This window comes from Aspergillus nomiae (genome assembly GCF_001204775.2).
Source record: "Aspergillus nomiae NRRL 13137 chromosome Unknown contig00128, whole genome shotgun sequence".
In the NCBI taxonomy this organism is placed as follows: Eukaryota; Fungi; Ascomycota; class Eurotiomycetes; order Eurotiales; family Aspergillaceae; genus Aspergillus; species Aspergillus nomiae.
In genome coordinates, this window is record NW_015378183.1 from 25,668 (window position 1) to 42,031 (window position 16,364).

The 16,364-nt window shown below is 49.4% G+C and overlaps 4 protein-coding genes across 4 annotated transcripts; 3 read left to right on the forward strand and 1 right to left on the reverse strand.

Moving 5' to 3' along the window:
- Nucleotides 1–4,979: 4,979 nt before the first annotated feature.
- On the forward strand, nt 4,980–7,001 carry ANOM_004857 (amino acid permease GAP1; the record flags this gene model as incomplete). Its single annotated transcript, XM_015550114.1, has 3 exons — nt 4,980–5,373; nt 5,452–5,869; nt 5,939–7,001. The coding sequence occupies exons 1-3, from the start codon at nt 5,085–5,087 to the stop codon at nt 6,999–7,001; spliced, it is 1,770 nt and encodes a 589-aa protein (XP_015407040.1). The 5' UTR covers nt 4,980–5,084.
- A 1,042-nt stretch (nt 7,002–8,043) lies between these two features.
- Nucleotides 8,044–11,173, forward strand: ANOM_004858 (GTPase-activating protein RGD2). Its single transcript, XM_015550115.1, has 6 exons — nt 8,044–8,289; nt 8,350–9,493; nt 9,548–9,643; nt 9,698–9,883; nt 9,941–10,642; nt 10,729–11,173. Exons 1-6 carry the CDS (start codon nt 8,059–8,061, stop codon nt 10,941–10,943), a joined length of 2,574 nt encoding a protein of 857 aa, XP_015407041.1. The 5' UTR covers nt 8,044–8,058; the 3' UTR covers nt 10,944–11,173.
- Nucleotides 11,174–11,633: 460 nt separating this feature from the next.
- ANOM_004859 (AAA family ATPase CDC6) lies at nt 11,634–13,736 on the reverse strand (the record flags this gene model as incomplete). Its single annotated transcript, XM_015550116.1, has 2 exons — nt 13,628–13,736; nt 11,634–13,540 (listed from the first exon to the last, which is right to left on the reverse strand). The coding sequence occupies exons 1-2, from the start codon at nt 13,677–13,679 to the stop codon at nt 11,634–11,636; spliced, it is 1,959 nt and encodes a 652-aa protein (XP_015407042.1). The 5' UTR covers nt 13,680–13,736.
- Nucleotides 13,737–14,439: 703 nt separating this feature from the next.
- ANOM_004860 (DNA-protein crosslink repair co-factor UBX5) lies at nt 14,440–15,886 on the forward strand (the record flags this gene model as incomplete). The annotated part of the gene is made up of 3 exons (XM_015550117.1): nt 14,440–14,935; nt 14,995–15,635; nt 15,698–15,886. 3 exons carry the CDS (start codon nt 14,440–14,442, stop codon nt 15,884–15,886), a joined length of 1,326 nt encoding a protein of 441 aa, XP_015407027.1.
- Between the last annotated feature and the right edge of the window lie 478 nt (nt 15,887–16,364).

A 16,364-nucleotide genomic window follows, 5' to 3' on the forward strand; every position in this document is an offset into this window, starting at 1 on the left:
ATTCGGCTACTAATTCGTATACCAGTAGTATACCTTGAATCAAAATGATGACTTGATATGGTGGGCAAGTAAAGAGAGTTCATATATTTCTGTAGTCTTCGCATGTGAGAAATATCTCACATAACCTGCCTGCTAGTTAGCCGGCTCATGCATACAGTGAGGAGCTGAGCTCCGCCACTATATGGAGAAGCTACAGTACGGGTTCCTAATATTGTGCCGGTGTAGTATATTGAAGTTCAACTACAGGGTGCTTCGTCACATATGGAGTCTAAATATGTAAAATAGCAACAGATGTATGTTCTGCACGCCTGAAGTAGTCTATAACTATGGGAATAGCTGTTGTCCATATCTCAGCGAGTCAGCGGTATTATTCCGTTTCGCTCTGCCACAAGAGGCTAGCGTCGGTCGCATGAGGCACAAAAGATATCAAATAGGTTTCGGAAGCGCTGTCTGAGGTTAGTAGTTCTTGAGGGGCAAAACCCTGGATACATGGATAGAGGCAGGAAGCTTCCACTTGTTCCTTCACTAGCTCCGTTCGGACGGCCAGAACCGTGAAGGCCGTCACGGACCATAGTCAAGCGATAGTATTGGCTCTTCCAAAGATTTACGCAAGGAACAGCTGCAGATACTTTTGAAGTTTAGCGGGCGCTTTGAGCGACAAGTTACCATAAGGTGCACAGGATTCGCAAGCGTCTGGCGCAACGATATCTGACGTCATCCCCCCTCATTCCACTCTGAGAGAGCGAGAAACAGAACGTACTCGATTAAACGCCTTGACCTTCTGGAACTTGAGGTGATTATTCCAGTAATATCCCTTCCTAACCGATGATACTTCTAAATCCGGTGGGAGGAATACCACGAATGAAACATATCGACCCACCACGACGCATTGGCATCTGCAGGACCGGCCCGGTTGGAGTCGGGGGAATTGGATTTGACGTCAAGATTTGGTCGAATCCAAAGTTTTCATTGTCATCGAGAGGCAAAATACCGAAGGTTGCTTCGCTACCCCAGATTCATGGAGAAGCTGCTGACGATCTAGAGTGGAAACTGTTATGTAACGAATTGCTTCCCCGCGTTATGGTCGTGGGAGGTGTGGGTTTGGGAACAACTTTAACTTATCTTCTTCCAACTGTACAACAATGGTAGAATTGGTTAGAAAATTGGGAAACCACGAAGCAAAAAAAACCACATGTTTTTATGCTACGAGATCTTTCGTGGTACATGGAGGATAGCGGAACACTTATTGGTAAGTACAGGTTGCCAGGGAAAAAAAGCATATTACACAGGTTAAAGTGTGGCGGGGCGGCACAGGTTCTTCTATGATACTCGGGATTACACGACGCAAACCTTGAGCAAAGATACTTTGACCGGCTGTATACTGGCCAAGGGCTGTGTCATCTCACGCGGATTGCTGTAAATCATCACTTCTGACTTTTGATTATTCCATTTTTATCTTTCGTCCGTTTTGCTCTTGCGTCGTATTGGTGAGAGGAGGATTCTCAACGCCAACGGAGTCCGATCAACCAAGCCCTCGAGACCATGCCACCATCCAAGCTGCTGTGGCGCTGTCATTGGCTGGCATGGAGAGCCACGAGGTGTTGCCATCACTCAGGGTGGTATCTGTTGCCACGTCTGATACGAGGATTCTCTGGGCATTTCTGTACGCAGCTCAGTCATTGATTCCTGGATTCCTTCGCAACCACGAAAATATTATTGACGCCTGGGACTGCGATGGTGGTGTCAGCGCCACAACTGAGTCTAGGATTACGCTCGACATAAGTCGAAGCCTTGATTGGCTCGTCGAAGCAACCTGCGCCAATCAGGACGTTTCTGGTTTGACGCGATGTCACCGTATCCCCCCTGCTCGAGATGTGGTTGATCTCTGGGGGTGAAGGCTTCGATTCATGCCCTTGGTTCCGTGGTCTTGTTCCTTGAGGGTCGTGGTTTAGGCCCGCCGCCCGACATACAAAGAATTAAGAATTAAGGTTGATCTCAGACTTTCGCAGAGAAAACTTTGACAGCGACACCTTTTCATTTTCATTTTCTTTTTCGTTCTCTTTTCTTTTTTTTATATTTTTTACGTACTCTTTCTGCTTTCGGCACCGCCCCAACGGACTCAACCAAGTGATCCGTTGATTGAAAGAACTCGTTAAGAATTCTCGGAAGGGCTTTTTTATGTACAAATGATACCGAGGTCATAGTCTATGGGATATTTTAGTCTTACCGGTTTGGGAATGGGCACAGATCCCCGGGGCCAACAAAGAGCGTGGGCCGAGGCTTCTTGGATCCATGAGGAACCCCTTTCTGAACGAAGAGCTCGGAAGTGAGATTACAATTCCAATCTTGCGGTAAACTGAGATGAGGGTTGCCTGACATGCCAAGGTTCGAAGCACGGCCTTCGGCTATTCTTATTACCCATTGAATGGCCTTGTCAGGGACTCAGACCACAACCAAGTCGTACCGACATGAACGCCAGGACTCTGATGGTGGTGCCAAGCGCGTTGGGAGCTCGCGACCCTTTTGCCAATGTGATCTTGGTTAGCAACCTCGACCAAGATCCTGATCAGTGGCCCAGTCGGACGGTGACCATTTCACTGCTGAGTCTACGGATGAAGCAAAGATCTGACATACTTGAGGGCCCCTTTTTCGGGACCCCTTCTCTGCTGGTGTTCTCCCGTGCTTCCATGCATTGGTCGTCCTTAGCATAAGAGAATCGAGCGAGTAGGATTTCCTCCGAAGTGTATCGTTCTAGTCCAAAGGAGCAAAAAGAAATATGAGGACTTGCCTTTTAAGTTTCGACTAAGTTAGACGCCGTAGCTAGACGAGGACAAACGACGTCGCAACTGATGATTTTGCAAGGGTTTCGAGGTTCTTGTATGTCATAGAAACATGAAACAGGCGTGCATTGCGTTTTCATTAATTAGCAGCTGCACCAACCCATGTAAGCCGATTGTACAGAATTTTGACCTGGTAGGCTCCGTTGTATGTACATACATACAGCAATACTTCTAAGTACTCGGAGAAAAGGAATTACGACGAGAGGCCTTGATAGGACTGGGCAACAGTCAACAAGTCCCCGGCGAATGCTTGAATCTCTGAAACCATGGAACGCACCATCTCTGAGTCCTGACACGGCTCTGGGCAACGCAACTGTCTTATCTATGTAAATGTTGGGGATGTGATTGGTTTCAGTTGCCAACCGCGTGGAAGTTAAGTGGGGGCGATCGATTCCCAAAACGCACTGGTCTAGCGGGGAAAGAAAGCTGCAGGCCGCGAACGGTCCTCTTCCCCCACCCCCCTTCAGCGCTTCTTCCCGTCGTTCATGAGAGGATGCTTTCTTCCTCGAGGCGTGATAGTGATAGACCGAAAAAAGACGTGGCGTTTGCCACTATTCTGGAAAGTTACAAACCGTTCGAATTTCTTGCAGTAAGGTTGGGCAGGTGTACTTCAGGTACCAGCCCATCAGTACTACTGGGTATTCACGGCCTCGAGAGTCGCTTAGCGGCATCTCGTACTTTCTGATATTCTTATCTTGCATGTGAAGCTCACGTATGATTGCAGGCCCACGTAGCGTATCGCGTGGCACTAACTCCTTACCTCGACGCACCTCAGACAATATCTCAAGTGGATCAGGTCATCTTCTGATAGCAATCACTGATAAACCGATAATGACTGAATAATGAGGTACTTACCAGATTGGGGAGATAAGCTCCCAGCAGAGTCAGTACAGTACAATACTAGGTAGACGGTTCCATGTCGACACATGACTCCACTTATTGAATCAGCTTGACGGCAACTAACAGAGAAAAGAAATTAACCTTTTCCCGTTCGGAAAATAACATTTGCCATTCATGCTAACAACCAAACCATAACCGCTTTCATTTGAACCTGCCGCCAAGTGACTTTCTTGGTAAATCAAGCTCAAGCACAAACTCGTATGAGAAGTCAATCACGCGATACAGTTCACGGTCTCTGCTGACCCAAGAACGAGAGATTCTAGACGGTGGCGTTGAAAAGTTACTTGACGGCGATGTACCTTAGCTGAGTGTAGTACGGGAAGCAACCATGTTCACTGCTGGCTCAGCCGCCCGAGTGCCTACGGCGTACGAATTTAGGCCCACTAGGTAAAATGGACGGGGATGAGTTGGCAAGAAAAGCAAGGGGATGAGGAGGGGGAGGAAGGAAGGAAAATAAAAGGGAGGAAAAGATTATGGATTAATTTATTCTGACATGAACCCTGTCACTAATAAGTCGGCTACATGCCTGTAGTAGTAGTTGTCCGTCCCCGCCAGGATATACATGGATGTACGACCTAAGGCGGGTTCAAAACCCAGGTTCGGCTAGTCCCTAACTCATTCGCTCTTGAGTTAAGCAGAGTCCTTGGGTCGCATGAAATTCCCGCAAATCCGGACTTATCGATACGGTCAAGTAATGGTAATGATAATGAAATTAAATGCAATCAGTCTGCTATCAGGACCCTCGTCCATTGGGCCAACTTAAGGTTTCCCCGTACTGCACTTGAATCCACTAAATTGTCCGGTTCCAGATCCTCCTCCTACTCTCTTTCCAGTAAGCCACATGGAACTAGACCCAGAACTGCAAACCGGCATGTCCGCGCTGCCATGACTTCTCCTCCCTCGTTGCTCGTAGATAATAGGTTAATGCTGCGGAACCCTTCCCAAGTAGTAAGTAGGTGGTGTGAATCGGTCCATGGCGTTTGATTCTCTGACCCCCTCTCGCAAAAAATAATATTCATTTTATTTGCTCTTCCATTTTATTTCATTTAATATAAATAACGCAGATAACCCACCCCGTCAGTATTCAGTGTAACTACTGGTACCGTACCTCCTTTATAGATTCACGCATTTCCCTCCCGCTTCTCTCTCGGTCAGCAAGCTTTCTGTCTTGAGCGGTCGCCGCCCTACTCATATTCTCCGAGGGTTTCAGATACATTCATCCTTTCTCTTTTACCCTGTCTCCTTTTCCCCCTTGAGTAGCATCTCCCTTACTTCTACTACAACCCTTTCGTTGTTTTGATTTCCTCGTTGACCTCCTGAAGAGGCAAAACCAGGTGGTTCATCATGGAGAAGGACGAGATCGAGGCCAAGGCCGAGCCCCGGGGAGGGACCTTTGAGTCCCCGCCGCCTTTGTATGGAGAATCTGAGCCAACACAGGCGGGTCTTGGTCGCAGAATATGGGATAGTTTTAAAAGGGATCCAAATGCCCATGTCACGGCCGGCCATACTTCCTCCGGTGCAGATGGGAAGTCCTTTGATATCGAAAACGCCGCGCAGAAGACTGCTTCTTCACCCTTGCAGCGTAGCCTCAAGGGCCGTCATCTGCAGATGATTGCCATCGGTGGTTCTATTGGTATGCGCAATCATTTCATCATGCTGTTCCAAACTATGAAGTCCGTTTAGTTCTGACCCCCGCTCTTGACGTTATTAGGTACTGGTCTATTTGTCGGATCCGGAAAAGTCTTGGCCACGGGTGGCCCAGCGTCGGTTCTCATTGCTTATGCTCTAATCGGGTGCATGCTTTACTGCACTGTACACGCACTGGGTGAAATGGCGGTTCTGTTTCCCGTCGCAGGTTCATTTGCGCACTACTCGACTCGGTTCATTGATCCGGCATGGGGTTTCGCCATGGGTTGGAACTATGCGTTGCAATGGCTCGTAGTGCTGCCGCTGGAAATTGTAGCTGCGTCAATTACCGTCGACTATTGGCAATCTGATATCTCGAACGCTGCGTGGGTCGCGATCTTTTGGGTATTGATCGTCACAATCAACTTGTTCGGCGTCAGGGGCTACGGTGAGGCCGAGTTTGTCTTCTCACTTATCAAGGTCGTTGCTGTTATTGGCTTTATGTAAGTGTCCCGTTCCTAATACTTGCCCCATCATCCACTACCTTAATCAGCAGAACTGACGTACGATAGAATCCTCGGCATTATCCTGAACTGCGGCGGAGGTCCGAAGGGCGGGTACATCGGTGGACAGTTCTGGCACACTCCCGGTGCTTTCCATAATGGATTCAAAGGTCTCTGCAGTGTCTTTGTCAACGCCGCGTTTGCCTTTGCCGGAACCGAGCTCGTTGGTTTGGCTGCGGCTGAAACCGCTAACCCTCGGAAATCGCTCCCAACAGCTGTCAAGCAGGTGTTCTGGCGTATTTGCCTCTTCTATATTGTATCGCTCACCCTGGTTGGCCTTCTTGTTCCCTACGACGATACACGACTTCTTGATGGCAGCTCCAGTGCTGACGCCAAGGCCTCCCCATTTGTGATTGCCATTAACAACGCTGGTATCTCCGTGCTAGATTCTATCATGAACGTCGTTATCATGATTGCGGTCTTGTCTGTGGGTAACTCGTCAGTTTACGGCTCCTCTCGTACCCTAGCAGCTCTTGCCGAGCAAGGGCAAGCCCCCAAGTTTCTGGCATACATTGATCGCAAGGGTCGCCCTCTCTGGGCAATTCTAATTGCCTCTTCCCTCGGGTTGCTCAGTTTCTTAGCCGCATCGGACAAACAAGAAGTGGCCTTTGAGTGGATGATGGCCATTTCTGGTCTCTCGTCCATCTTCACCTGGGGCTCGGTTTGTTTGGCACACATTCGCTTCCGCCGTGGCTGGAAGGCTCAGGGCCACAGCTTAAAGGAGCTCGCCTTCCAATCACAACCGGGAGTTATTGGCTCCTGGGTCGGGTTCTTGTTCAACTGTCTCGTTCTAGTCGTACAGTTCTGGGTTGGATTCGCGCCAATCGGTTATAGCACTATGACTGCTGGTGAGCTTGTTGAGGCCTGGTTCTCCGTATATCTAGCTGCCCCCGTTGTCTTGCTCTTTTATATCCCGTATAAGCTCTGGTTCAAGACGCCATTTATTCGGGCCAAGGACATGGACTTGCAAACCGGTCGTCGCGATCTCGACCTTCAGTATTTGATTGAGCAGGAACGAGCCGAACAGGCAGAGTGGCCTGCGTGGAAGAAGGTATATAAGCTCTTCTGTTAGCATCGGGAGTTTTATGATCATTGTTTCGTTTCGCAGGCTTGAAATTCACACGCTGATCTCCACTGTACGATTATGACTAATGTGCCTCTATTCCGATTCTGATAACCCAATCTCATGGTTTTAGCATTGCTCCTAGCATAAATGGTTGTCGTAAGCCTGTTTGAATCCCATTGCCTTGCTCCCTGTCCAGGCATCATCCATGCGACCGCTGAGGCAGTTGTGCTAAGCTTTTGGAATGTTGATGTTGACACAGTCGTTCTCCAGTCTTGGCATGTTTGTATATGGAGAACGTTCCAGACTGCTATAGGTAAAGCTGATACCGGCCGTAAGGATGGTTGTATTTGATGTCCCCACGCTATTTGTAGTGGCCCACAAACCGCGTATTCCACCGTAAATACGGTGTCACACCTTTCTAAAAGTCTGGCCAAGTGTGTAATATTTCACGGTGCGGCCAAAAATAGCTACCCGACTGAAACACGTGAGGCTGAGGTGGTTATGGACTAGGTTGTCTCACAACGGTAAATTACACTCATGGAGCCGGAGCGACCTTTTCCTCTCAGATCTCCGCCAGCAAAGAAATCATCTTCCCCTGTTGTCATCCATCCCGTCCTTGGAGCATCGGTGTCCTCTACCCTCACCCGGAGTTTCCACTCTCTTTGTGTTTGTTGGTATTTACGATTATCACTTTCCTAGGGTCTTTCTTTCTCGGCATCTATTCGCTTCCTAGCCGCCCTCGCATAGATCGCTCCGGTGCCTATGTTTGCTCGCAGCCGGTCTAAGCCACGGAAAGGATTCGTTGTCACTCCTCTTTTGAAACAGGCGCTGTGAACGAGGCTGGTCACTCTCTGTTTATTCACCGCCCGCGCAACTGCCCTTTCGTTGCGGACAATACCCAACCTAAGCCTGGTGGCTTGTTTTTCATTAGTGGCTTTGTTGGCGACAGAAGTCATTCATTTTCTAAATTTTGATGCTATTCTGAGATACCCCTACCCAGTCCACAGTTACCGTTCATTTCTTTTTCGAATCCCACAGGTCGCATCCTCGACAAACCGTCACGATGTCCGGTTTTGCGGCTTCGTTCTGGACACCAGACTACGCCACAGGTCTGGGGGTTCTTTATGGGAAGCTCCAGCAAGGCGTTGTCGAGAACAAGCAGATAATCACAATCGCATCTATGCGTGCGGATGCGGAAGATCAATATGGTGCCCGGTTAGGGGATATTGCGCCGGCTGTCGACCGGTTGACGGGAGCAGGATTTGCAAAGGACGATGGGGCAAGCGTGAGGAAGGTAGGCTAACTCCGACCATGGCTGGTGCTACGTATACTAAGTCTCTTGGGCGACGTGAAGGCATATGAAGGTGTCCGCACCGAGATGGTCGAAGCCGCCAAGAATCACCAGAAGATTGCCTCGAACATTCGCGAATTAGTTGTCTCACCTTTCCGTCGTTGGTGCGACCAGCATGAGGCACGAATCCAGAATTCACACGACGATCTCCAGGCCCGTATCAAAGAACACACAAAACAAGCGGACTTGGTCAAGAAACTGCGGAGCCATTATTTCAACAAATGCCGTGTGGTGGAAGACTTGGAGGAAGAGAACAAGCTCGCATTCCAGGCCCCAGAGGCTAGCCCGCCGGCCAAAGCGCCTCCCAAGATCGTACTACCGGAGGAGGCAGAGGAGGAAGAGCCTATGGAGATTGGCGATCACGTCTACACACCTGAGGGTCTTAAGCAGCTGTTGGTGCACATGTTGGATAACATCAAAATGGGTGATGTTAAGGTACCCATCATCGGCACATACCAGAATACATCGACCGGTGCCGACATCGTGGAATACACCCAGAAACACATGAACGCAACCAGCGTCAGCTATGCGGAAAGGATCGGGCAGGATCTTGTCGACAATGGCTTGCTCCGGTTGGTGGGTAATATGGGTAGTACATTCGCTAATAGCACCAAGATGCGATACCAATGGCGCCCCAAAGTGTTTCAAATCACTGGCATCCCCGAAAAGAAGACGCCTCTCTTGCGTGTAACATCGATGGCGAACAGTGAGGACGGCAGCGAGTCCCCGATATCTACTGTCTCGGAAATGTTAGCAGGCTGGAACCCTCTCAACAACGCTCATCCGAATGAGACGCCGGCGGAGAAGCTGCGCAGAGAAGCGCGCGAGGCTGATGAACGGTACAAGGCTGCTGTGCGGAAGCTGGACCAGATTAGATGCAAACTGGAGGAAGAGATTGTGGAGAATCTCCGGTTTATGGAACAGTGTGAATTGGACCGGCTTAAGGCGATTAAGGCAGTTGTCCTTGATTTCTCTGGTGCAATCAGCAATGTCATCCCCAACTTGCAAAGCACAGTGGATCATATGATGCTGTACCAGGAGACTATTCAGCCCCTTGGAGATCTCCGGTATCTTCTTGAGAATTACCGAACCGGAGGCTTCGTGCCTCGCGTCCAAGCATATGAAAACTACTATGGTTCTGTAGAAGGTACGATATCATCAATAGGTCTTGTAGAAGTTAGGCCATAACTAACCCGTTCAGATCAAAACTTCGGCGTGGATCTTGAGGCCCGAGCAAGAGCCGATCGCAAACGGGTTCCTATCCTGGTTACTACGGTCTTGACCTATCTTGACAATCGTAAGATCACAGCTGTCCCTGCCTCCCCAGTTTGGCATTAACGGAATACTATAGGTTACCCGGATCTTGAGGGTGATGAGGCACGACGTGCTATCTGGCTTTATGATGTCCCTCTGGCAGCCACCCATCACCTTCGGAATGTCTTGAACAACAGCAAGATAGACTACCAGGAAGTCCTAGAGAAATATGAGGTTCCTATTGTTGCAAGCGTGTTGAAATTGTATCTGCTTGAGTTGCCAGGTTCGTACGACCTTTACATCAACCCATCTGAGATCTATGCTGACTATTTTTTGATAGATTCCCTTGTTTCTTCGCAAGTTTACGAAATTGTTAAGACCATTTATTCCACCACCGCTCATGAGACGACGGAAGAAGGCCGAATCAAGGTCTTGCAAAGCACACTGGGACAGCTTCGTCTCAATAACATCGCAACGCTTGATGCTGTTATGACCCATTTTACACGTTTGATAGACCTCACATCTGCCGATGAAACCTACATTTCCTCACTCGCGCAAGCACTGTCTCCTTGCATTCTTCGCCCACGCGTTGAGAGTAGCCTTACCATGAATGAGCGTCACAGCTATCGTCTCATCCGTGACCTTTTTGCTCACAAGGATGCAATCTTTGGCGAGCTGAAGCGTCAGTCCAGCGCTCTCGGGGTCACCGGCTCTATCAGCCGCCCCCGTGCTATTAGCACGGATGAGAGCAACCGTCGTGCAGCTATGGAAGCTCGAGCCCGTGCGATTATGGATCGCACTCGGGCCAACAGCCCTGCTCCTCCTCGGAAACACAGACGGGATCGCTCCAGCGGTCCCTCGGAGGCAGGCCGCTTCCCAGTCAACGTTTCCAGCCCGACCGAGAGGCGAACGGTTACACGTAACAGCCTAGACGTTCCTAGCAGCAACAGCTCGCCGACCGCTCAAGAACAACTATCAAACGTGAACATCAACGCTGCTACTGATGCTCCTGCCACTGAGGCTACTCCCAACGGCACGTCCAGTGATTCCTCGGCTTCGGCTACTGCCAACGAGACTCCCTCCTCTGGCACTTCGACCCCCCACCCATGGCTGCGACAACAGCATCAGAGGACTCTCCTACCCCTACTCCTACTCCAGCCGTTGATGCAGAGAAGCGCGCTTCCATCAATCGTGCTTCATTCACCCGTAAGCCCGGGCTCGGCAACCGCTCCAGCTTCCCTGTCGTCTCAAGCGAATCCGGAACAGATAGCAAGCGCAACAGCTTGGCTGACAGCGAACCCAAGGGCGTAACCCTGGAAGACAAGCCAATGGATGATGACTAAACGTACTGTCGATTGAAGCGAAACAAAGGAATGACTGGCATCACCCTCAGCAAAGAATCCGGAAAACCAAAGAACAAAAAAGTACAGCCTCAGGAGGGAAATGTATGTATGTAGTCGGCATCATTCAGACTTTCAGCAGGCCTTGTTAGTCGAGATTGATGTACGACAATGGAAGTTGCGATATACTCATTATGTTTGTCCAAAGCCCTTCTTTTACCATTTGTTTTCTTTTCTATTCAAGTATAAACCATACCATACCGTTCGCTATCGTTTCGCATACCCCTCGAAATTTATTCCATGTATGTTTTATCCTTTATTGATTCCACTTGTCTCTTTGTATGCATGAAATATCTACCTCCCATTTTGTGTTACTTCTTGGTTTGCGCGCTTTCACAATGTCCTCTTCTCAGCGACCCGTGTGGAATCGATTGTATAGCCCTTTCAGTTTTCGATGAGCTGATAGCTTATTCATATGTAGAAACGTGTTCGCGATTTATGACATCTTATGTATAACTCATATTGTCTTAGTAACATTATGATCGTATCTAGATAAACTATACAACGCTATGTCCGAATGCTATGATAAACGCTAGGCAAAGAATGTATCCCTGGATCCAACACCTGTACAAATGATTGACAACAAAATTTATCCAATAGACTCCATCCGTGCGGTACGGTTCATTATACATATCACAAACCCTGGCCAGTGAGCAGCCGTCTGAGGATTCCCTCTCCTGGGCCAGAAAGCTGAGTTTCAATCTCTTTTTGGGACACAAAGCAAACCAGGCTCTGTTCATCCATAGCCCTGCTGGGGGTCATAGGCCCACTCATTGATTTAGAGGGAGAACGTCTGATGTTCGAACCACCGGCAACTGTGCCGCCTCGGCCCTTGCCTTGGTATTCTCCAACCAGTCCTAGAGTCTCCAAGTTGCTAAGTACATCTCTGAACTCAGTGGCTGTAAGTGGGTGGAGGATATTATCTTTCCGGCATAGCGTGCAGTAGGTATCGAAGATTTGCTTTATTGTTGGGGCCGAATGCTTGGTCTTCGACGGTGTTCCTGGAAATTCTCCTTCACGTCGTTTACGGTCGAGCGCAATCAATGCACAAATGGCCGCCTTTTGCTGGAGGTTGATGCCTTGAAGTCGTTGGACAGTCCCTTGTCCAAATGTGGCCGAAGTAATGCGTGCAACATGGGCAATGCTGGCCCGTGGTGCAGTAAGTGTTGTATATGCTGATGTAAGATTTTGCTTTGGCCTTGGGGATGAGAGGTTGTTATTCTCAACGAGTATTGTTTTGGAAGGGCTCTCCGGGTTCTCGTTCTGTTTTTCGAGTTTCTGCAACGTTTCTTGCTCGATGAGATCAATAGCACGCTTGATGAGCTCAAAAGCCTTTCGCAGATCGCCGGTCTGCGATGCAACTTTCTTCGAGCATAACATAATAGCTGCCGGTTGGACAAAAGGAATGAATTTGGGATCATCGCACTGGCCACCAGAGAGCAACGAGCGGAGACGTTCAGTGACTACGTTGGCGATCTGACCAGCGTTGTAAGGTAAGAAAGGAAGTAAACGAGGTTTCAGGTTCTTTGCCTTGAGCTGTGGCAATGCACGGTCGGTCAAATCTAGCGCATTGGCGATTCCGATAAGCATGAGCTTGGATTTTCCTTGCAATGACCACTCGAACAAAGATTGCAGGATACCCGCATCCGCGGTAAGGAGGTGGTCTATTTCATCCAATGAAACCAGATACATATCATCCTGCTTCTTATTAGAGGTGAACATGGCTTTTAGCCTCTCTGCTTCACTCTTTTTGAAAATCTGCTGGTCGTCGCAGAGATCTTCGATGAGCTTGCTATAGACATCTCGAGCACTTCGCATGCTCGCACAATTGACATGCGTAACCTTCACAGAGCCCAGGTCAAGCTCATCACATACTTCTTTAACCATAGCACTTTTGCCCGTCCCAGGAGGACCGCTGACATACAGACAGCCACCTTGTCGTGACTGGAGACCATCTTGGATGAACGAGACTAGCTTTTCCCGTTCCGCTTCACGGCCAATAAGGCGACCCGAATATGCGCCCCGGGCAAACAATTGTCTGGCCTGAGTATAAATTGTTTGTGTGGTTTGTGTGGCTTGCGGTGTTGATGCCTGTCGAGGTGTACGTGGAGTTAACGAGATTCCCCCGACCTGAACCCGGTGCTTTGGTGTGATAGGCGGCGAGTCAAGGGCGTCCCTGTATCTAGACTTTGAAGGAGTCTTAAACTCAACCGGTCTCGTATTCTCATCTATAGTTGTCGGTTGAGGATCGCCGCACTTCTTCGTCGATAATCCTCCATTGATTGATGTTGAGGTACGGATACGCGAATGGGGTTTTATGGGAGATAGCGCTTCTTGCTCCGGCTCTTCATCCTTCACACTTCCAATTCTATTGGAGTCGTCCTCAGACTTGGCATCATTTTCCTGTTGGTAGGTGCTGCCACTCCTTGTCTTTGACCGCAGTTGGCGTGTTGTCGGTGCAGACGGTGCATTTTCTTCCTGAAGGATGCGAGGCGGTTGTGTTCGGCGCTTACTGGCACTGCGCACAGGTAGCACTGGCACTAATATCAATTAGTTAGCATGTGCTGGGTTCAACGACGCCTGAGGAAGGAGAGAGCAAAGAAAAGGTCCATGTCACGCAATCGTACCTCCTACCTCAAGAGTATTCCGTTGGCGCTTGCCAAGAACCGAAGCAGTCATTGTGAGCGCTCGAAACTATCAGTAGCTTCTGGGGAAGGAGCAGATGTGGAGGAGAAGGTATGAATAGGCAAGTACGACAGAGGTGGTAGTAGTACACATAAAAGTAATAGGTCGCTACTAGGTCTAGAGGTTCGATGACAGGTACTTGGCAGACCCGGTGGACTATGCCTCAACCAGGCATAATTGGCCCGTCCCTTTTTTATTCGCGCCGCCCTCACGCGTTTTTCCGACTCGCGTCACGCGTCCTCCAATGCCCCGAAAAAGGAAAATCACATGGGCCTGGCTACGGTCCGGCGGGAAGGCCAATAACGCAACTCTTAAGTCGGGCGCGTAAAGGCCGCTTATCCCCGCGGTGACGGAGAATCTGATTATCCCAAGGGTAAATCCACCAAATGAAAGTGCGTCACTCGGCTCTACCTGATGATGCGGGCCTGTTCTGCAAAGCCATATATCTGATCAGATCATTCCGTTGGTGTCAGTGATCCCGCCAAGTGACAAAAAGCTCGTATGCCGGGTTTACTCATTTTACCAAATAACTGCGATCATTGTTAATTAAAACCTCGGTGGCTTTTTATCCTTCTCATTCACTGAGCAATTACAGCTCATAGCAGCTGTTTGCAGCTGTTTGCATCACATTCGTCACAAGTCTCAATACACTAAATCTTGTGGGATAGCTTCTTCTGTCACGACAAGTTAACATCTCGCTCATCTTCCTCAAGTACTCGCCGTTATCAAATCCTTCTCAGGAATCCTGCCCGCTATGAACGACGATGTGGTGGCTCAGTTCACCGAGATCACGGGCTCGAGCCCTGAACTAGCCACTCAGTATCTCCACTTAGCCGATTACAATATTGAACAAGCCATGCAGCTTTATTTCGAAAACGGTGGCGCACCATTAACTGATGAGCTAATTCCATCTACATCAGACACTCCAGGAGTTCGACCTACCGCAGGCGATAGCGGGGCTGTACATATCGGCTCTGATGACGAGGTCACTGTTGACGAAGCGCGATCTACCCCTCGGCACCAACCGCCACCAAATTCTACCTATGAAGATGACGAGGCCATGGCTCGGCGTCTCCAAGAGGAAATGTATGGTGGTGGGGGAGGTGGGGGAGCAGCAGTTGAAGATGATGATGTGCGTGCTCCGATGGCTCGCACAACAGAAACACTCGTAGGCCCAGATGCGGACTTCGACGATGGCGATATGCACGCAAGCATACTGGGCCAATTGCGCGCTCGCCAGCAACGAAACAGTTAGTATCCCCATATCAATACCCTCTCACGTTCGTCATCTAACCTTAACACCTGTTAGATCGACCTGGTATCTTCAATCAGAGGGATACTTCTTCGATATGGACAGGGGAAGACGAGGCCTCACGTCGCCAAAGGCTTTCAGAAGCAACCGGGGGTGCGTCCGATGCTTCGAATAAATCAAATATGCTTGCCGAAATGTACCGTCCGCCTTTTGAGATTATGTCACGACTCCCCTGGGATCTAGCCCGTCAGGAAGGCCGTGAGAATGAGAGGTGGCTGCTGGTTAATATACAAGACCCCTCCATCTTTGACTGTCAGTTGTTGAACAGGGACCTATGGAAGGACGCTGGGATCCGAGACACTGTCAAAGAACACTTCCTCTTCCTGCAGTACTCTAAAGACGACCCACGAGCTGCGCAGTACCTACAATACTATTTTCAAGCGAGCGACGTCTCCGACAACTACCCTCATATTGCCATTGTTGACCCACGCACCGGCGAGCAGATGAAGGTGTGGTCCGGGCCGCCTGTAGTGAAGGCTGCAGAATTCCTGATGCAACTGCATGAATTTCTCGACCGTTACAGTCTTAACCACAATGTGCGGAATCCAGTAGCCAAGCGGAAACCAGAGCAGAAGGAGAAGAGCATTGATGCTATGACGGAAGAAGAGATGATGGAATTGGCAATGAGAAATAGCTTGGTGGAGATCCCTCTCAATCTCAGAAATTGGAAGATCCCGACGAGTTGACTCGGAGCGTCGAGGACGTGAAAGGCAAAGGTCGAGCAGCCGATACCGAAGACATCAGCATGGGTGAAGCAGATCTAGGCGGAAAGGGCGAAGCTGAAACATCTCCATTCGCCTCAATTCCAGATGATAAGCCTCACACTGAGCCCCCCGCGACCCGGCTACGACTACACGCATTCAGTTCCGCCATCCGTCCGGAAGAGTAATCCGACGCTTCGCTCTGAAGGATCCCGTCCGAAGAATCTACGAATGGCTCAAGGCCGATCCTCCGTTGCCAGATAAAGCGGGCGTGGAGTTCGAGCTCAACTCCCTGGGTCACAATCTGCTCGACTCTCTTGACATCAGTGTGGAAGATGCGGGCTTGAAGAATGGTACAGTAATGATAGGATACGTTGAAGAATAAATGCACATGATTGAGGATATGATACCTGCATTTGATGAGGCGTTGGGCTCGGAGACTTATGAACCGGCCGGTCAAGGCTCAAGGGACAGAGGTTACATTTTACACCATGGGTTCTCACTTAGATAGGGAGGCACTCTTGCCTAGGTTAGAATTGTTTTCTTTCCAGTTTCCGTATTCCCTTCCTAATTTGTCCAGTGTTTATTGGACAATTTAGCACACATCCTGTTACTAACGGGAGTCAGTCCATAGTAGGAGATACCAGGCACAATCACTGGATTGCA

Coding starts and splice junctions, on each gene's coding strand:
- ANOM_004858 (XM_015550115.1), top strand. CDS start 8,059: ATGTCCGGTTTTGCGGCTTCGTTCTGGACACCAGACTACGCCACAGGT. Junction 9,884..9,940: donor GTATCTGCTTGAGTTGCCAG/GTTCGTACGACC, acceptor ATTTTTTGATAG/ATTCCCTTGTTTCTTCGCAA. Junction 10,643..10,728: donor TACTCCCAACGGCACGTCCA/GTGATTCCTCGG, acceptor CAACAGCATCAG/AGGACTCTCCTACCCCTACT.